Raw genomic sequence first — 22,759 nt, 5'->3', positions numbered from 1 at the left:
TGATAACCATTAAATTAAAAGAAATAATACATTTATTAGCGAATATCTTGGACCATCTTTCCAGATTGAATTTGGGCGGATATTTTGGACCGCATTGTTCAAAATTTTTATTTGTATCATTCTCATGAAATTGATAACGTTTTCACACTTAGGTAATTGTAACATATACGTTTTGAAATCGTGTTTTAAGTAAATAATATTATGTGATATCGAGTATTGAGTTCTAACAGATAGTTTTTACTAGAAATGAAGTAAAACTATGTTTAGAATCACTCGGAAAGTATTGGAAGTCTTATGAGATTCCAATCAAATGCCAAATAGTGAAATTTAGCGAAAATATAAAATTTGAAATAAGTAAAATTTTATTATTGAAAGTTGTAGAGAATCTTATTAGAAGCATTTAGGCGAAAACTTCATCGAAATCCGAGTTATAACGAAGAAGTTATGACCAATCGAAGATTCGCGCGCCGAATGACGTAAAAAGTGAGTTTTTGATAAACTACTTTTTAGCCTTAGTGATCTAAATGAAAGTCGTAGTATTCGTTAAACCGAGAATTTTGATAAAAAGAACGCCAAAATCTGACTTCGTATGAGAAAGTTATGATTTTTCTAAGTTTCAGCTTAGAAGTAGACAGCTAAAAACTCGAATTTTAGATCGAGTGATTTTTAGCTGACACAACCTAAACGAGAATCGAAGGTCTTGTCATTAGCAGTACAACGGTAAAAAGTCTGACGAAAACGGGTGTCGGATGAAGAAGTTATGAATTTTTAACGGATTTACCAATCCCGGTCTGTTAAAAATAATAATATAAAAATAAAGTCAAAATTTTCCGATGAAGTCTAAACGAAAGTCGTAGAGCATAATTTTCCCTACGCGTGCATATAAAGAACGTCAAAAACGGAGCCCGTATGAGAAAGTTATGGATTTTACAAGATTGGGCACAATTTTCGAGAAAATCCGCATGAATAGTGCCAGCCACGTCACCCTCGCTCTGAGCTGGCCACGTGTCCGAAGCAGCTGCGTGGCGCATCCGAGAAGCGACGCGTGTCGCACAGGTGTCCAAAGCCGGTTACGTGAACCTCGCATGCTTCCCTCGTGCCCGACCCACGTGTAGCTTCCTGATTCGACCGAGGAAGTAGTCGCGTCATCCGACGAATCCGAAGCGCACATCTGTCTGACCCTCGCATCCGAGCCTCGCCGAAGCAGCCAGCTGGTCCGAGCCTCGCAGCCACCTGCCTTCTTCCCCTCTCTTCGGATCCGGACCTTCGCACTATAAATAGTGCATGCGAACCCTTCCGGCAAAAGTTAGGAAATTTGCCATTTTTCACCCTTTTTCCATATTTTCACCACTTTGATATCCCCCGAAGCCCTGGGATTAATTCCAACGCCCGAAACACGCCCCAAAATTCCCGAGAAGCCCGAAAAATTTATCTTTTCGGTTTCGAAGCCCAACCCTCGCAGGGCCCGGTTTTCAAGAAAACTCCCGGTTTTCAACGAAGGAAGTCATATTTAGAGCCGAAGTGCTGCCCAAATTACTAATTTAACCCCCGGTTATTTCACGGTGAGTTTAATATATATGAACAATTGTATGTTATGTGTTATATGTGCTATGTGCTTTTCAGTGTTATTATTCCGGTTGATTTTCCCGTGTTATTTTTATTTCTGCTATTTATGATAGCAAAGTTATACCTTTGACCATGTGATCAGTGAAAGGACTTAGATTCACAGTGGTACTGGTACGTAGCCTCTGGCCATGTAGAGCATGTCTCCGTAAGAGAATGACTTCTATTCTATGGCATTGGTAGATGGTTAGACAGGGCTATAAGCCTGAAATCTACCGAAATGTTTAAATCAGAAAGTGTATGTCTTCTGTGCCATTTGGGCCGAAGCTTTATTGGTGTATATCAAGTATAGAAATTGTCATGTCTCATTGATCGTATATCTTTGAATCAAATCATTGATTGATAGGGAAAGTTTGTCTCGTGATTCACATATGCCTTTGTTGTTCCTTGTTCCTCTTTGCTTCTGCCATATTAAAGTATATATATGACATAACGTTATATTGTATCTATTAATGAACTCACTAAGCGTCACCGCTTACCCTCTCAATGTTTAACAAATTTGCAGGAGATAAGTAACCAGTATAGTCATATACTGTTGGAAGGTTTAGAATAGTTGTAATATTACTTTTGTATTTCGGTTTATGTTTGTAAAATTACAATAGCCTGGGGAGTTATGTAATATACTAAAACTTAGTCGGTTTGTATCCAGTCTTTTGTAATCACATTATCAATGTAAAATATTATTTATAAATATGCATGTAGCATGTTTCGGAGTAACAATTATGTCAAATATGAAAGTGTGGGTCTTTCAGTAATCATTCTCATGAAAATGGTTTAACAACTGAACCAATATTCTAATGAGAATAAGTAGCTAGCAGACATGTGTGTTTATATTCTTTAAGAATATAGGTTAAAGTACTTGCATACAAGTTCAATTATATTATGAAAATGCCATTCTTTAAATGTGAATATGTTAGAGATGGGGAACTTTTATGCTTAAAAAATATGATGATGTTTGTATTCTTTTAGAATATAGGTTAATATACTTGGATATAGTTTAATTCTTGCATGGTTATATTTTTTCAGAATACGAATTATTTGTTCTTCAATTAATAAAGAACAATCAACATTCCTAAAGCAACCTATACGATGTTATGCATTTTCTTCTGTTATAAAGTTCATATAATTACAAATATGTAATTCTTATGAGAATGAAAGAATGAAAGAGAAAATTATATAACATACAAATCTAGATTACGAAACCCAACAATTAGGCCATTGTTATACCCACCACTAATCACTATACTGATGGGTGTCATATCAGCACCACATTCTCTACCACTAACCATGAAATACCTACCACTAAACACATCACACCACCTCATTTTTTTTAATTAAATTTAAATCAAAAATACATAAAAAATCATATAATTTTTTTTAAATACTAATTTTCATTAATTTAAAATACCAAATTACATTAATTAAAATACAAAAAATTAAAAATAAAAATACAACTTCAAACTACAATACTTAAATAACCTAATTTAAAAAAAAAACAAACAAACATAAGTAAAAAAAAACCTAATCTTCGTTCATATTGAGTTCGTACAAATGATCCACGACATCTTCTCGAAGATTGAAACACGTTTCGTTGTTATGAATTTCAACAACTCGTGATAAAAATTCATTCGTTACGGGTACGATGTAACGACGTAAATTTTCAAACAATTTTTCATTTTTCAAACATAACATTTCTCATTTAAATCATCTCAAATCACAAGTGTATCAATTGTTATCACGGTAAAACATATCCCAAAATCTCAAATACATAATCCTCTATTAGTGTGTACAGATCACGCCGGTGCCTTCCCGCGATCCTCGCTAGTACCTGAAACACATATCACATAACACGGTAAGCATAAATGCTTACTGAGTTCCCCAAAATACTACATACAACACATAAGCCACTCGAGGCTGTAGCTTTACGAGACCTTCCGGTCAATGTGTCTCAGGGGCTTTCCTGTCCCACAATCTGAGTAGACCTTCCGGTCCTACTCTGTCGACCTTCCGGTCCATACCATATTGACCTTCCGGTCCATACACTGCTGACCTTCCGGTCCATACCATTCTTACTCAATACATACATAACACATACATAGAAACATAGAAACATATATCACATACTCGTCATAGCACATAAGACCTTCCGGTCACACATAATTACCACTCTAGGTAAGGTATAGTGAGAAAACTCACCTCGTATGATGTCTAGTAAACTCTCGTGCTCGATATCCCCGATCTAGCCTCCGCCTAATCACATAAAGTAATTTATCTCTAATTAACAACGATTCTCATAGGCTAGACTAATCCCTTCCTATAATTTCCCAGAAGGGAAAAAGACCATTTCACCCCTCCAATGGTCCAATGTCCAAATGTTGACCAAACCCTAAAAGTCAACCTCAGTCAACGGTCCAACTTTGACCAGACTCGTCGAGTGCACTCGGGTGACTCGGCGAGTCCATGCGTGTCCTCTGAATCCTCCTAAGGCCTCACTCGACTCGTCGAGTTAACCTTTCTCTGAACGGGCTACCACTGATCACGAATCGTGGTGCAACACGATCCGACTCGTCGAGTCCGCTCATGGACTCGGCGAGTTTCTTCCATGGCAATACTCATTTGACCTTCTGAGGTCATATCTGTTTCTCTAACTTATAGATCTGGCCTTCTAACATCCAAAAATCACGTAAAGATCTGAACTTGGTGTCCATGCATGGTGTATCTTGCATAATATACCATAAAAACCCCATAAATGCTTCCTAGCTTCAAACCCTAAGGTTTTACTCTACTAAAGCTTCATATTCACGGCTCTCTGGACCTAGAAGAGTCCAGATCTAAAACACAAACTAGCAAGAGGGGTTTGAGGCATTCAAAACCCCTAAGATGAAGTAATTCAAGCCCTAACCCCCAAAAAGGAATCTACATGATTGGGAAGGAAAGGGGTTCGATTTTGTACCTCAGAAAGAAGCTCCTTGCTTGGATGACTCAGAACAATAACCTTCCTTGGCCTCTCTTGCTGGAACTCTTCTCCTTTCTTGCAAAATCACACCAAAAATCTCAAGATAGCTCTTTCTCTCACTCTACACACTCAAGCTCGCTAGGGTTCTCTCTTCTAGGAAGGTGGCCGTAACTGAAGGCTATAAATGCCTTTAAATAGGGCTCAAGTCCAAAGATTTAGGGTTTCTGCCAACAGCGCGGACTCGTCGAGTCGCCTCACCGACTCGTCGAGTCCATTCATTAATCCGAGTCATCAATCGCGATCCTACTCGACGAGTCTAGGCGTCAACTCGTCGAGTCCCTCTTCTCAACTCAAAAAAAATACTTAAATTATGATACCTGGAAATCAGGATGTTACAATTCTCCCCCACTAGAATCAGACTTCGCCCTCGAAGTCTTACTCTACAAACAACTCTGGGTGCTGCTCCCGCATCTCTGTCTCCGACTCCCAAGTCAGCTCGGACCCTCTCCGATGTTGCCACTGGACCTGAACCAGAGGCACCTCCTTGTTCCTCAGAACCTTGATCTTCCGATCCAAGATCGCGATCGGCCTCTCAATGTAATTCAGGCTCGCATCCACCTGAATATCCTCTAGCGGCACTACTGTCGCCTCATCGGCTATACACTTCCTCAATTGGGATACGTGGAAGGTATCATGTATCTGGCTCAACTCCGCAGGCAGCTCTAAACGGTATGCTACCTTACCCACTCTCACGGTCACCCTGAACGGACCAATGTATCGGGGCCCCAGCTTGCCCCTCTTCCTGAATCGGATCACTCCTTTCCAAGGAGATACCTTCAGGAGTACGAAATCTCCAACCTGGAACTCGAGCTCAGATCGCTGTCTATCTGCATAGCTCTTCTGGCGGCTCTGGGCTGTCAGCAACCTCTGCCTGACCTGTTGTATCTGCTCAGTCGTCTTAAGCACTATATCAGTGCTACCCATCACTCGATGCCCTATCTCTCCCCAACAGATGGGAGTCCGACACCTCCTCCCATACAAAAGCTCAAAGGGAGGCATACCAATACTCGAATGGTGGTTGTTGTTGTAGGAAAACTCAGCCAAAGGTAGGTATGTATCCCAACTCCTACCGAAGTCCATAACACATGCTCAAAGCATGTCCTCAAGTGTCTGAATCGTCCGTTCACTCTGTCCATCCGTCTGGGGGTGGTAAGCAGTGTTGAAGCACAATCTCGTACCCAACTCCTCATGGAACTTCTTCCAGAACCTGGAAGTGAAACGTACATCTCGATCTGACACAATCGAGATCGGCACTCCATGCCACGACACCACCTCCCTCACATATATCTCTGCCAGCCTCTCTGCAGAAGAGCTCTCACTGATAGCAAGGAAGTGAGCGCTCTTCGTTAGCCGATCCACAATCATCCAAATTGTATCAACACCTCTCGCGGTCTTCGGCAATTTGGTGATAAAATCCATAGAAATCTGTTCCCACTTCCACTGGGGAACCTTTAATGGTTGCAACTTGCCATGCGGACGCTGGTGCTCGGCCTTAACCCGACGACAGGTCAAGCACCTCTCTACGACCCATGCAACATCCCTCTTCATAAAGGGCCACCAGTAGTCTCTCTTCAGGTCCAAATACATCTTAGTGGCCCCGGGATGGATCGAAAATCTCGATCTATGCGCCTCCTCCAACAGAGTGCTACGTGCCCCGCCCTTATACGGCACCCAAATCCGACCACGAAAGGTCATGAGCCCTCGGCTATCCGTCACAAACTCGGACACCTGTCCAATCACCCGCTCCCTTTTGCGGTTCTCCGGTCTCACAGCCTCTGCTTGGGCCTCTCGTATAGTGTCCAACACCGGAGTCATCATCGTCATCCTCATACATATGTCTCGAATCGGGGCACTCTCCGCCCTGCGGCTCAGAGCATCGGCTACAACGTTAGCCTTTCCCGGGTGGTACAGGATCTCACAGTCATAATCCTTTACCACATCCAACCATCTCCTCTGGCGCATATTCAGGTTGGACTGATCCATCAGATACTTCAAACTCTTGTGGTCCGTGTATATGGTACACCGAACCCCATACAAATAATGACGCCATATCTTGAGGGCGAATACCACTGCCCCCAACTCCAAATCGTGGGTGGGATAACTCATCTCATGAGGCTTCAGCTGCCTCGATGCGTATGCTATCACGTGCCCTCTCTGCATAAGTACCGCACCCAACCCCGATATAGACGCATCACAATACACCACGAAATCCTCCATTCCTTTCGGAAGGGCTAACACCGGGGCTTCGCATAATCTCTGGCGAAGAGTCTCAAACGAGGTCTGCTGCTCGGGACCCCAAATAAAAGCAACACCCTTCCGAGTCAATATGGTGAGGGGAACGACAATCTTGGAGAAATCTCTGATAAATCTCCGATAGTAGCCGGCCAACCCCAGAAAACTCCTGATCTCGGTAGGGGATCTCGGCACTTCCCAACTCATAACAGCCTCAATCTTGGCCGGATCGACCAATATCCCATTCTGATTAACGAGATGTCCCAAGAACTGGACCTCTCGTAACCAGAAATCACACTTGGAGAATTTGGCATAAAGCCTTTCCGATCTCAATACCCCAAGGATCTCCCTTAGGTGCTCCTCATGCTTCTCTCTGGATCTCGAATACACTAGAATATCGTCGATGAATACAATCACCGATCGATCCAACATCGGCCTGTATACCCGGTTCATGAGATCCATGAACGCCGCGGGTGCATTGGTGAGCCCAAAAGGCATCACCACGAACTCGTAATGTCCATAACGAGTCCTGAACGCCGTCTTCTGGATATCCTCGTCACGCACCCTCATCTGGTGATATCCAGACCTCAAATCTATCTTGGAAAACCAAGACGCACCCTACAACTGATCGAACAGGTCGTCGATCCTTGACAATGGATAACAGTGCTTGACCGTTAACTTGTTCAACTCCCGGTAATCAATTCACATCCGGTGTGAACCATCATTTTTCTTGACAAAAAGGATCGGCGCTCCCCACGACGAGCTACTCGGTCGGATGAATCCCTTCCCCAACAGCTCCTGAAGCTGTGAGGATAACTCCTGCATCTCCGGTAGCGCAAGGCGATAGGGTGCCTTGGCAATAGGTGCTGCCCCCAGAACCAAATCGATGCGGAACTCCACCTGCCTCTCGGGAGGCACACCCAGCAACTCCTCGGGGAAAACATCCGGAAACTCTCGCACTATCGGTACCTCACCGACAGAACTCGGCCTCTCTGCGGCAACTCGTGTATCCATCACATAGGCTACAAACCCTCTACAACCCTGCTGTAGACTCTGTCTCGCTCTGGCAGCCGAACAAAATGCTGACCCAGACCGGGTACCCTCGCCATACACCGTAATTACTCCCCCACTAGGGTCTCGTATGGTCACCAACTGCCGCTCATAGTCTATAACAGCTCCAAATTGGCTCAACCAATACATGCCCACGATGACACAGACATCACCCATCGCAATCGGTACCAGATCTATCGGGAACTCAACACCGAAAATCTCGAGTTCACATCCTCGAATCACATCAGTAGCATAAACCGCTCGCTCGTCAGCTATAGAAACTCGTAGAGGCCGACTCAACGCCTGTCGTCGGGTACTGACGTGCTAGCTAAACGCTAATGACACGAAAGATCGACTCACACCCGATTCAAATAACACCAAAGCAGGTACAGAACTCACAAGAAAAGTACCTATGCATACCACAAAATAAGCACAAAATCTCAAACTCAGTATAAGTAAATAAAAGAATACATACCAGCCACGACATCGGGCGCTGCGCGGACCTCCTCCGTTGTCAACTGAAAGGCTCTCCCACGAGCCTTAGGCGCCTCGGCCTTCGCTGGCCGGGCCTTGGTAGCTCTAGCAGCAGGTGCAGATCCCTGTGCTGATCCCTGAAGTAGCTGTGGGCACTCGGCCTTCCGATGGCCAGTCTGGTTGCAATGAAAGCAAACCATAAATCCCTTGGGGCAATCCTTGGCTATATGTGTTGGGTTTTGAGCATTCTAACACTTCCTAAGTGTACATGCAACCCTATTAAACCTTGGATCTATGTTTGTCTAAGATACATGCAAAATATTATTTTCCAAGGTTTATAACCTATCTAGCATGGCATAGGGTACTTTTAACCATAAAAGAACTAGATGAATTACATACCTTTTGTTGATTGTTGATTCCTTGGAGTTTGAGAGCCAAGCACCAATAATGTGAATGCCTCAAATGGAAATCACAAATCACCACAAACTTGGAAAATGTATGAGAGAGTATACTAACTCTTGATTTTGGCCACCACACTTACACACACATTAGGGTGTTTTTTCATGCAACATAAGCTTGTTTATATAGTGTACATGGTTAGGGTGAAACCCTAATAACCCATGTCTTTTCCTCTTCCAATGATCCATGGGTAAAAGCTCCATGGATCATCCATGGACTTCCATATAAGCTTAGCCCATTCCCAAATGAGTGTTAGCCCACACCATATAAATATAATAGCCCATGATTTAATTAGTCTTCCTTTTAATCACTAAATTAATTCATAATTAATTCAAGATTAAAACTAATTAAGTAACATGACTTTATATTAATATATTATAACTTATAATATATTAATAAATCGTAAGTATACAACTCTCATAAAATTATCCATAACTAGTTTGGGTGAAGTGCAACCCAAATGGACCATGCCGGGTCGGGTCAAGTATATACCAAATAAGTTATGGACTTAGACATCTTATCCAACAGACTCCCACTTGGATAAGTCTAATAACTGTATTTGCCTATATTACTTCAGGAACCAACCGGCAATCGTAGCTCTCGAAAACTCTTGTGAACTATGAAGCGCCATTTTAGATAAGTGATCATATAATCCTCTGCTCTCATGATATCAGCCGGACAAATACATGGAACAATGTCTTACTTATTGTCTAGCAGTTGTTTCTCGATTTCCGATTTGTTTGACAAAGAACTTAACTGAACACATCAATTTAGTTCTGACCGGGCCCGGTACATGGGTCAACACAAAATCATCGAGGGGCCCAGATATCGCTTCTATTTCTAGAAGGAACAGATAAACTTCGACTCATATGCTTGTTCTACTACTTATTGAATTGCACACAAAGGCACGTTTTATAACATCAAGTTACTGATGTGTTTACGTGCAATCAATGCACAACCAACTTATAGGTAACAACTCATATCTCTAGGTTTGAAGACTTATATGATATTACCGTCTCACGATCACTCGAGATAAATTCCATGAAGTGATACAAGTGAGCGTGGGTTTATTCCAATACTCATAACTTATGAGTACTCATGAATGTTGTAGCAACCATTGCTATGGCTAAACACCTTTAGTCATCTACAATCCCAATTCATGACAGTCTTGATTCATACCTACTTCCGACATATGACCGACTGTGGAGAGTTTGAATAAATTAATTATTCTGGAAGTCAAAACATGCAAAACTGAAACAATAGTAAATAATTGACAATGATAGCAACACTATACTCATAAATAAATCACAAATTTTATTCATCATCAAACGTCGATTACATTTTACAAGTTTCAGAAAAGGCTATCTAATCTGTAAAACTAATATCGTCCCTCATCCCGATGCGCCTCGCATGCTGCAAATGCTTCACCCTCGTCAGTCCCTTCGTAAGGGGATCCGCAGGGTTCTCATCTGATGATACCCTCTTCTATCTTGTGTCTTATGAAGTGATATTTTCTGTCAATGTGTCGGGATCTGCCATGATCTCTTGGTTCCTTGGCTAAGGCAACCGCACTATTGCTGTCACAGAAAATCTCCATAGGCTCCTTAATGGCTGGTACAACTCCAAGGTCTCCGATGAAGTTCCTCAGCCATATCGCCTCCTTTGCCGCTTCACTCGCTGCTATGTACTCTGATTCACAAGTCGAATCAGCTACAGTCTCATGTTTGGAACTTTCCCAAGTGATTGCCCCTCCATTTAAGGTAAAGACCCAGCCCGACTGAGAGCGGAAGTTATCCCTATCAGTCTGAAAGCTAGCATCACTATACCCTACTACTCTTAAGTCATCACTCCCACCAAGGGTAAGGATCCAATCCTTAGTCCTCCGCAGGTACTTGAGAATATTCTTTACCGCAGTCCAATGAGCCTTGTCAGGATTCCCCTGATATCTGCTGACCATGCTCAAAGCGAAGGCCACATCAGGACGGGTACAAGTCATAGCATACATGATCGAACCAACAGCGGAAGCATAAGGTAATCGACTCATCTCAGCTATCTCATCTTCTGTACTCGGGCTCTGAGCCTTGCTCAGTTTGGCATTGCTTTGGATCGGTAATTCTCCTTTCTTGGAATTCTGCATGTTGAACCTTTTCAACACCTTATCCAAGTAGATACTCTGACTAAGTCCAATTAGTCTTTTACTCATTTCTCTTAATATCCTTATCCCTAGGATATAGGTAGCTTCTCCAAGGTCCTTCATAGCAAAGCACTTCCCAAGCCAGGACTTAACCTCCTGCAAGGTTGGGATGTCATTTCCTATGAGTAGTATGTCATCCACATACAGTACCAAAAAGCTAACTGTACTCCCACTAGCTCTGACATACACGCAGGACTCATCTTCACTTCTTGAGAAACCAAACTCTTTGACCTTCTCATCGAAACAAAGATTCCAACTTCGAGATGCTTGTTTCAATCCATAAATGGATTTCTCAAGCTTGCACACTCTATTGGGGTACTCTGCACTGACAAAACCTTCTGGCTGATTCATGTAAACATCCTCAGCCAACTTTCCATTAAGGAAAGCGGTTTTGACATCCATTTGCCATATTTCATAATCATGAAATGCAGCAATGGCTAGCATAACCCTAATAGACTTAATATTTGCTACTGATGAAAAGGTTTCATCAAAATCAATACCCTGAGTCTGAGTAAACCCCTTCGCAACCAGTCGAGCCTTATAAGTGTGCACCTTCCCATCCATGTCAGTCTTCTTCTTGAAGATCCATTTGCACCCGACTGTCTTACGGCCTGGTACATTGTCAACCAAGTTCCAAACTTGATTGTCATACATGGACTGTATCTCGCTGTCCATAGCCTCCTTCCATTTAGCAGACTCTGGGCCTGCCATGGCTTCCTTAACACTGTTAGGTTCATCCAGATTTACTAGTGTACTGTCACTGATAAATGTATCACCTTCCGTAGTAATATGAAATCCATAATAAAACTCAGGTGTGTTCCTAACCCTTGTGGAACGCCTCGGAAGTATAGACTCGTCAGCTGGATCAACAGGAATTTCCTCCTCAAGTTGATTGCTAGTGTCTGAGGTTCCTTCACCAATTGAGTCTTGAATTTCTTCAAGGTCAATTTGCCTCCCACTGTCTCCTTGGTTTATAAATTCTCTCTCTCGAAAGACCCCTCTCTTAGCCACAAAGACCACATTCTCACTGGGTCTGTAGAATAGGTAACCAAAGGATTTTTGTGGGTAGCCGATGAAAATACACCTTTCACTTCGAGGTTCGAGCTTGTCATGAGTTTCGCGCCTCACGAAAGCCTCGCAACCCCAAATCTTGATATGGTCCAAATTGGGAACTTTCCCAGTCCACATTTCATGAGGTGTTTTGGCAACCTTCTTTGTAGGGACTAGATTAAGGATGTGGGCGGCAGTCTCTAAGGCATACCCCCAAAAAGAGATTGGTAGCGAAGCTCGACTCATCATAGAGCGAACCATGTCCAACAAAGTTCGATTGCGCCTCTCAGCTACACCATTCAACTGTGGTGTCCTGGGAGGTGTAAATTGTGAGACAATCCCACACTCCTTAAGATAGTCGAGGAACTCAGTACTAAGATACTCACCACCTCGATCGGATCGAAGCATCTTAATGTTCCTGCCCAATTGATTTTCTACTTCCTGTTTAAACTCTTTAAACCTTTCAAAAGTTTCTGACTTATGTTTGATTAAGTAGACATAACCATATCTACTAAAATCATCAATAAAAGTCACATAATAGCGATTAGCATCCCTTGTGGCGGTTTTGAATGGTCCACATACATCAGTATGTATAAGGTCCAACAAACCCTCACCCCTTGCACAAGTACCAGTGAAGGGTGATTTTGTCATTTTTCCAAGTAGACAAGACTCACAACTATCATCCGACTTGAGGTCGAACGACTCCAAGACTCCATCCTTTTGGAGCTGGCCTATACGTTTCTTGCTTACATGTCCAAGACGACAATGCCACAAAGATGCTTTATCCAAGCTAGTAGAAGAATCAATACATAATACATTATTTCCTAAATTATCTACAACCGATACAGCTTCATACACACCATCACAAGGTAACGCTTTAAAATAAAGAACATTATTAAAGAAAGCATTAATACTACCAACTTCATTATCAAAAGAAAAGGTAAAACCTTGTTTGTACAAAGCATGAAAGGAAATAATATTCCTCGCCATTTCAGACGAGTACACACATTTATTCAAATCTAACTTTAACCCACTATCTAGCAACAAAGTATAAACTCCAATCTTGGTAACAGGTGCAACCTTCTTGTTCCCCATGATTAAGTTTATCTTTCCGTGCTCCACATCCTCACTTCTTCTTAGGCCCTGCAAGTCACAACAGATGTGCATACCACAACCTGTATTAAGAACCCAAGAATTAGAATATGGTGAGTTATTAAACAATATAGTGTAAATACCTACATGGGATGGTTTCACTTTCCCATCCTTGACATCCTGCAAGTACTTTGGGCAGTTTCGCTTCCAGTGCCCCTTATTTTGACAGTAGAAGCATTCAGCATCCTTAGGGATGGCAGAAGGAGTGATAGAACCACCTTTGGTTCCAGATGAGGAGCCTTCAAGGGACTTTCCCTTGGTACCCTTCGAAGGGTGCTTCCTCTTCTTCCCTTTGCCTTGCCCAATAGCCAAAACAGGGGTAGTAGTAGGAGTAGGAGTAGCAACCGACTTACTCTTAAGACCACTTTCGGCAGTCTTCAGAAGTCCTTGAAGCTTACTGAGTGTGACTTCCTCCTTGTTCATGTGGTATGTCATACGAAATTGATCATAACACGATGGCAAGGAGTGCAAAATGATATCAATTGCCAACTCCTCAGGGAAGTTCACATTCAGTTTCATTAGACGGTCCACATACCTTTGCATTTTCTGCATGTGGCTCGTGATTGGTTCGCTATCCTTAATACGGGTAGTGATCATGGAGGAGATTATTTCATACCGCTCTTGACGAGCACTCTGATGGTACCTTTCCATCAGATCCTGATGCATCTCAAAAGGGTAATAGTCCTCATAGGACTTTTGGAGTTCAGCTGTCATGGTGGCCATCATGATGCATGCCACCTTGGTGGCATCTCTTTCATGTGTCTGATACTCAGCGACCTCCTCAGGAGTAGCAGTGGACTCATCAAGCTACTTTAGGTCCTTATCGAGGACATATTCCTTGTCCTCGTAACGAGTAACCATCCTGATGTTCCGGATCCAATCCATGAAGTTGGAACCATCAAAGATGACCCTCCCACAAAGGTTCATGAGGGAAAAGGAGCCAGTAGGGTTAGAGCCCGAAGCTTTGTTGTTGGAAGACATCTGAAAAGAAGAAAACAAGTTTAGATTAGATATATCGAATCCTTAATAATACACCCAAATGTAATATTAAGGCTAGGATCCAACACAATATATTATAACTTAGAAGAGGGATGTCGTAATCTAAGCTATAATATATTTGAAGGTAGGTGAATGACGATTCACCAATTTCCACCATGAAAACGAAATGAATTATTAGGTTTAATTGGTTTTTGAAATTCCTAGATTATTTTGAGATTCATTGAACTTTTCAATGGCATGTTTCAATCTCGATTGTGCCCTTCAAGTTTTGTGACTGGGATGCCGAGGATCACAAAACAAGGTGTGAATAACCATGCAAATTCACTTGGTACCCTTAATATTATCACCTAATCAATGTGCCGGTTAACCACACACGCTCCACCGATCTATGATAAACATTAAGTCACCCTTTGTGATCCTTACTAGTCCAAGTTAGTGTGCCGGTTAACCACACACGCTCCACCAACGACTTAGTAAGGTACAAAGTGTGAATTTCATGGGTTAGCACCATATTCACATTTTCCTAAAGTAACTAAGATTGGGAATTTATATAAGGTTTAGTTACTTTATAATATTCATCATACTTTTAATGAGAATTTATAAGTCCTTGTCCTACCCGTTCGGCTAACGACCCTCCACCAGTCAAGCAAGCGGTGGGTGAGAGTGGACACCCATTAAGTTGCTATTTTATAGGCAACAACCTTATACCCACCTTATAGACTGGCTTCGTGAATGAGGCGTACTAGCGGTAAGACGACTTTGATCTTATACATATATATAATAATTAACCATTAATGTTATAAATAGTATAAGGGTTGAATTTTAACTTTTAAAACTCTAAGGGTTTGGAATTAAAGTATATTAAAGTGTGTGTAACTTTACAAATTCCAAAACTTGAGGACAAGTTTTGAAACTATTCAAAACCTTTCATAATATAACTTATGAATTAAAGGTTCATAAAAATGAAGACTCTTCATTTCCATGTAACTTATGTGTTTTAAGTGTGTGTTTAAAAGAAGTGTCCTTTGGATATCCATAACTTGAGGACAATTATGGACTCCATTAAAACACATAAATGATCAAGAATTAATCCTAAACAATTCGAGCAAATAATTCCTATCATCTTCTAAATTCATAAGAACATGAACATGATTATCAAAGTTTCAAAAAATTATATGAACACATACAAAGCATGAAATTTTGATATATGCTATTGTAAATGGATTAGAACAACCATTACACCAACCAAAAACAAGTTTTAAAACACCAAAACAGTTTAGGGTAATGTTTCTAGTCCATTTCCAGCAGCAAAAGTCGAAAATCTGCATTCTGAGGCTCCTACTCGCCGAGTGCACGAACCTACTCGCCGAGTAGGATGAGTTTACTCATGAACTCGGCGAGTCCCCCCATGGACTCGGCGAGTTCATCAGGCAGACAGCAAAAATTTGACTTTTTTTCACTATTTTGCATCAAGTATCAAACAAACAAGCCTAGGCTCTGATACCACTGTTGGGTTTTGAGCATTCTAACACTTCCTAAGTGTACATGCAACCCTATTAAACCTTGGATCTATGTTTGTCTAAGATACATGCAAAATATTATTTTCCAAGGTTTATAACCTATCTAGCATGGCATAGGGTACTTTTAACCATAAAAGAACTAGATGAATTACATACCTTTTGTTGATTGTTGATTCCTTGGAGTTTGAGAGCCAAGCACCAATAATGTGAATGCCTCAAATGGAAATCACAAATCACCACAAACTTGGAAAATGTATGAGAGAGTATACTAACTCTTGATTTTGGCCACCACACTTACACACACATTAGGGTGTTTTTCCATGCAACATAAGCTTGTTTATATAGTGTACATGGTTAGGGTGAAACCCTAATAACCCATGTCTTTTCCTCTTCCAAGGATCCATGGGTAAAAGCTCCATGGATCATCCATGGACTTCCATATAAGCTTAGCCCATTCCCAAATGAGTGTTAGCCCACACCATATAAATATAATAGCCCATGATTTAATTAGTCTTCCTTTTAATCACTAAATTAATTCATAATTAATTCAAGATTAAAACTAATTAAGTAACATGACTTTATATTAATATATTATAACTTATAATATATTAATAAATCGTAAGTATACAACTCTCATAAAATTATCCATAACTAGTTTGGGTGAAGTGCAACCCAAATGGACCATGCCGGGTCGGGTCAAGTATATACCAAATAAGTTATGGACTTAGACATCTTATCCAACAATATGCCCCTCCTTGCCACATTTGTAGCAAGCACCTGCTCGACAAACTCCATCATTTCCCTTACCGCATTTCCCACAAGTGCGGCCCTTCTGGCCTCCAGATCTCGTATCGGCGGGCTTTGCCCGCTTGGCTGCCGGCTGAGACTGCACCGGCCGCCTGTCCCTCCTCTGAGACTCGGCCTCCTCCCTGGTCTGAGTCTCTAGCTCAATCTCCCTCTTCCGAGCGTTTGCCTGGAGCTCGGCAAATGTTCGGTATGTCGAGTTCTCCACGAACTCCCGAATGTCTCTCCTCAGTATGCTCAAATATCGACTCATGCGTGCCTGCTCAGAAGACACGTGCTCAGGGCAGAACAACGCCCTCTCATGAAACATCCGCGTGATCACCGTCACAGACTCCGTCCCCTGCTTGAGGGACAAGAACTCCTGGGCCAAATGTTCCCTCTCCACCGGGGGAACATACTCGTCTCTGAACATAGTGGTGAACCTCTCCCAGGTCACCGCGGTAAGCTCTATAGGAGTAAAATCTTCCGTCACAAACTTCCACCAGTCCTTTGCTCCCAAGCGAAGCTGGTTCAGTGCGAACCGTACTCTCAAATGTTCCGGACAGGAACAAGTGTAGAAACATCCCTCAATGTCAGAGATCCACCTCATCGCGGCTATCGGATCCTGAGTCCCATCAAACTCTGGTGGCTTCGTGTTGCTGAACTCTCGGTACAGCAACGAGTCACCCCTCTGTGGCCTGGCAGCAGCGACGGCTGTGGTGGCTGTAGCAACAGCAACCTCGGTAAGAGAAGCATACCTCTCATCAAACGTCTCAATCAAAGTGGTCTTGATAGACCCAAACATCTCAGCAATCTCCGCTCGTATGGATGCGGCCACCTCCTCATGAATCAACCTACGGATCTCCTCATCACTGGTACCACTGGTACCACTGCCTCCTGGGTGGTGGCACATCCCAACCATGATGTCTCTGAAATACAACACAAAAGAAGTCAGAGACTCGCTCGAGTATACTCATACTCGATACTCAACCCTACTTATTCTTCAGTACCCTAAGGATTCTTACTTTGACTGCTCACTGATCCGGTGTTTCCAGTAGTACGGGCCCTATACTACCTTCCACAATGCATCGGTATTCACCCGAAGTCCTCCTCCTAGGATCCCAGATCACAAGTACTCTATACTAAACTCAGGATACCCTCCAGTAGACCACTCATAAGCTCCTCGCTGCTACCTACTCACTCTCGAAGTATCTCATAGTAGCAGTAACTCCTAGGCTAAGGCATCACAAATCAGGCCCATTATAGTCCTAACTATGAATACCTAGCCTACTCTAGCATGCATAGCATATCACATAATATCTCATGACACATAATGTAAGGGTATTTTGGGAAATCACCGTTCGGGCGCTGGCTGATTGTACACACTGCTCCGTTCTACGTTTCTCAAAAATCTTTTTCTCTTTTTATAAAAATTGTTTCTTTTATGCAAAATTTTCTCAAATCCTCAGTTTGAGTTCAGATACGCCCGAAGGTGCATCCGAATCCCTCAAACCAAGGCTCTGATACCAACTTGTAACGACGTAAATTTTCAAACAATTTTTCATTTTTCAAACATAACATTTCTCAATTAAATCATCTCAAATCACAAGTGTATCAATTGTTATCACGGTAAAACATATCCCAGAATCTCAAATACATAATCCTCTATCAGTGTGTACAGATCACGCCGGTGCCTTCCCGCGATCCTCGCTAGTACCTGAAACACATATCACATAACACGGTAAGCATAAATGCTTAGTGAGTTCCCCAAAATACTACATACAACACATAAGCCACTCGAGGCTGTAGCTCTACGAGACCTTCCGGTCAATGTGTCTCAGGGGCTTTCCGGTCCCACAATCTGAGTAGACCTTCCGGTCCTACTCTGTCGACCTTCCGGTCCATACCATATTGACCTTCCGGTCCATACACTGCTGACCTTCCGGTCCATACCATACTGACCTTCCGGTCCATACCATTCTTACTCAATACATACATAACACATACATATCACATAGAAACATATATCACATACTCGTCATAGCACATAAGACCTTCCGGTCACACATAATTACCACTTTAGGTAAGGTATAGTGAGAAAACTCACCTCGTATGATGTCTAGTAAACTCTCGTGCTCGATATCCCCGATCTAGCCTCCGCCTAATCACATAAAGTAATTTATCTCTAATTAACAACGATTCTCATAGGCTAGACTAATCCCTTCCTATAATTTCCCAGAAGGGAAAAAGACCATTTCACCCCTCCAATGGTCCAATGTCCAAATGTTGACCAAACCCTAAAAGCCAACCTCAGTCAACGGTCCAACTTTGACCAGACTCGTCGAGTGCACTCGGGTGACTCGGCGAGTCTATGCGTGTCCTCTGAATCCTCCTAAGGCCTCACTCGACTCGTCGAGTTAACCTTTCTCTGAACGGGCTACCACTGATCACGAATCGTGGTGCAACACGATCCGACTCGTTGAGTCCGCTCATGGACTCGGCGAGTTTCTTCCATGGCAATACTCATTTGACCTTCTGAGGTCATATCTGTTTCTCTAACTTATAGATCTGGCCTTCTAACATCCAAAAATCACGTAAAGATCTGAACTTGGTGTCCATGCATGGTGTATCTTGCATAATATACCATAAAAACCCCATAAATGCTTCCTAGCTTCAAACCCTAAGGTTTTACTCTACTAAAGCTTCATATTCACGGCTCTCTGGACCTAGAAGAGTCCAGATCTAAAACACAAACTAGCAAGAGGGGTTTGAGGCATTCAAAACCCCAAAGATGAAGTAATTCAAGCCCTAACCCCCAAAAAGGAATCTACGTGATAGGGAAGGAAAGGGGTTCGATTGTGTACCTCAGAAAGAAGCTCCTTGCTTGGTTGACTCGGAACAATAACCTTCCTTGGCCCCTCTTGCTGGAACTCTTCTCCTTTCTTGCAAAATCACACCAAAAAGCTCAAGATAGCTCTTTCTCTCACTCTACACACTCAAGCTCGCTAGGGTTCTCTCTTCTGGGAAGGTAGCCGCAACTGAAGGCTATAAATGCCTTTAAATAGGGCTCAGGCCCAAAGATTTAGGGTTTCTGCCAACAGCGCGGACTCGTCGAGTCGCCTCACCGACTCGTCGAGTCCATTCATTAATCCGAGTCATCAATCACGATCCTACTCGACGAGTCTAGGCGTCAACTCGTCGAGTCCCTCTTCTCAACTCAAAATAAATACTTAAATTATGATACCTGGAAATCCGGATGTTACATACGAACTCTTCAAGCGGGATGATGACGTCGTCCGGATCGTACATGCAAATCGCTCGACCTTGATCTTCAATGATCATATTATGCATTATAACACATGCTAGGACCATTTGTTTAATTCTATCTTTATCCCAAAGTCGTGTAGCGTATTTCACTACATGCCACGTCTGCTTGAGGACTCCAAATGCCCTCTCGATATCCTTCCTCGTTGATTCCTGTCTCTTTGTGAACAACTTTGCCTTTTCACTTCGAGGAACCGAATATGCATTCATAAGTGTAGAATAATCCGGGTCTATCCCATCACAAAGGTAGTAACCGTATTTGTACGAATGTCTGTTTACCGTGAACGTCATATCAGGTGCTTTGCCAGCCCAAATATCGTTAAAAAGTGGAGACTGACCAAGAACGTTAATGTCGTTGTTAGACCATGTGACTCCAAAAATAGAATGTCATATCCATAAATCCTGAGATGCGACAGCTTTTAGGATTATACTTGGTTCACCTATATCTCCTCGAGTGAATTGACCACGCCATGCATTTGGACATTTTTCCCAAGCCACATGCGTGTAATCTAGACTGTCAAGCATACCCGGAAATTCATGCCTCTCTTCATGAGCCGAATATAATCTCTCAATATCACATGGAGTTGGTTTACGCAAATATTCTTGATGAAAAACCTCATATACACATGCGCAAAACCAATCTACACAATCAGTTGCGGTCCTCTCGGATACTTTTAAGTATTCGTCAGATGCATCAAATGTTATACCGTATCCAAATACCTAAGCGCGGCTGCACACTTTTGTATACTACTAAAACTCATTCTTCCTCTAGCGTCGGGCTTTTGTTTGAAAAAATCATAATGGGCTTCTAAAGCATTACTAATACGTAAAAATATCGCCTTATTTAGACGGAAACGACGTTCGAATGCGTCGTCATTGTAAATACAATTATCGGCGAAGTAATCACGTACCAATAAGTCGTGTGCGGCTTGCCAATCACGATTGACAACCGCCCTTGTACGAGCAACATTCGAACTTTCTTCATCGTGAATGTGTTGCACAACATTGAAGAAGGTCGAGATGAATTCTCCGTCATCATCCGAGTCAAAAAATTTTAGCACTTCCAAATCTTCCATGTGTGTTGTTGGTTTAGAATGAGAGTAAAATTTGATGAAATGTAAGTGATGAAGTGTGAGGATTTTATTTATATAGTGGTGGGTGTTTATGAAAAAAAAAATTTAAAATTAAAAAAATAGCAATTTGACCGTTCAACGGTCAAAAGAATCAAATTGAATATCATTGGTCGTTTCATTTCGTCGTCAGGAACACGAAGTTGCACGACCACAATCGACCACGACCGGCCGGGGTGGTGTGCACAGTCGTGGTCGTGGTCCACGTAAACAACTAGACTGCTCGTGTCGAGTACACCGGATGGTCTAAAATACAAATGACTATCAAGTTGTAGATAATTTTGCATCCCTATCTCACATCTGATTTGTGATCATGGATATAATAGGCAACTCATTATAAATCGTCGGGTTTCTGATTATAAGATAATTGTTTAGAATTTCATGATCTTTAACTTAAAATAGTTTAAAAGTTTTATGAACCGCCGATTCTGATTCTGGTTCCACTAAATTTGGTCGAGTACCCGCTTATGTTCACCCCTACTCTTTACTATAAAATGTACTTATTTTTGTGAACATGGTTTCCATGGGTTATAACGTAGTATATAGGGGTGTTATCCGGTTTGGTTTTCTGGTTTTCGGTTAAAACAGTTCGGTTTTATCGGTTTTTTTACATTTTAAATCTAACCATAACCAAACCAAATAAGGTTCGGTTTAATCGGTTACGGTTTATTCGGTTATGGTTTATTCGATTCGGTTTAACAGTTAAACCGAATAAAATTCAGTACGTAAAAATAAATATTAAACTTAAAAAAAAGGACTTACCAAAATATTACCAAACAAAGAAACTACATTAATATATAAAATATTATATTCAAGTTTTCGAAATAGGTCAATATAATTTTAATCATACGACTAAAGATTATTTGGTTAATTTGTTTTTGCTTTTTAATACAAAATATAGAACAACTATAACTTTATAATGGTTAATAACTAAAAAAGACATGGAAACCTTAGTAACTAATCAATAAATTTAAATATATATATATATATTATTCGGTTTTTCGGTTTAACCAAAACAATGAAAATTTAACCAAAAACCAAACCGAATAAGGTATCCTTATTCGGTTAACCGAACCAAATAACCCGAACCAAATAAACCAAACATCATTTGGTTCGGTTTGGTTATTAGGTTTTGGTTTTTTATGACACCCCTAATAGTATATATATTATATTTATTAATTATTATCGTATATCTATGGATTTTTATATTCTTTATCTAAAACCTAAACACACTTAAGAACGAAAGGAGCTGTGTTAAGGGGGCAAGGCATTTAGATTTAGATATACAAATACATAAACACACAATGACGTCAGGTAAAAACACACAAATTTGACACAGATTCAACTTTAGAGTTCAGAGGAAGTAAAAATTGTCCAAAATTTTTGTCTAAGCCCGGGTTCGAACCGGGGACCTCTAGTGTGTGAGACTAGCGTGATAACCGACTACACCACCCAGACATCTTGTTGGTGCTTTTATCGTAACTAGAATTTCTTCAAATGTATTTGTGCAACCTAAATTCAGGAACTATATATACGAATAATGTTAACTAAATAATTCTATTAACTTAAATGAGAATCATTAATAAATTGATACAGCTAATTAACATCCATGTATACCGTCTTTTGTTATTATACATCCGTTTATAATATAACTAGGTTATAACCCGTGGAAACCACGGTTTTATATTAAAATTATTATATAGATAAAAAAAGTTAATTATTAAAAAAATATAGCGTATTATAGATTGTAAGT

The 22,759-nt window shown here is 41.4% G+C and overlaps 1 protein-coding gene and 1 non-coding gene across 2 annotated transcripts; both read right to left on the bottom strand.

Annotated features, from left to right (window-relative positions):
• Window positions 1–3,093: 3,093 nt before the first annotated feature.
• LOC145158578 (uncharacterized) lies at window positions 3,094–20,952 on the bottom strand. The gene is made up of 3 exons (XM_079077458.1): window positions 20,584–20,952; window positions 19,820–20,209; window positions 3,094–3,102 (listed from the first exon to the last, which is right to left on the bottom strand). Exons 1-3 carry the CDS (start codon window positions 20,950–20,952, stop codon window positions 3,094–3,096), a joined length of 768 nt encoding a protein of 255 aa, XP_078933584.1.
• A 1,438-nt stretch (window positions 20,953–22,390) lies between these two features.
• Window positions 22,391–22,464, bottom strand: TRNAV-CAC (transfer RNA valine (anticodon CAC)). Its single transcript has one exon. It is a non-coding gene; the product is annotated as a tRNA-Val (tRNA).
• Between the last annotated feature and the right edge of the window lie 295 nt (window positions 22,465–22,759).

Source organism: Lactuca virosa, chromosome 2 (assembly GCF_052849685.1).
Source record: "Lactuca virosa cultivar CGN04683 chromosome 2, Lactuca_virosa_CGN04683_v6, whole genome shotgun sequence".
Lineage (NCBI taxonomy): Eukaryota > Viridiplantae > Streptophyta > Magnoliopsida > Asterales > Asteraceae > Lactuca > Lactuca virosa.
This window is presented reverse-complemented; position numbering and strand designations above follow the sequence as displayed.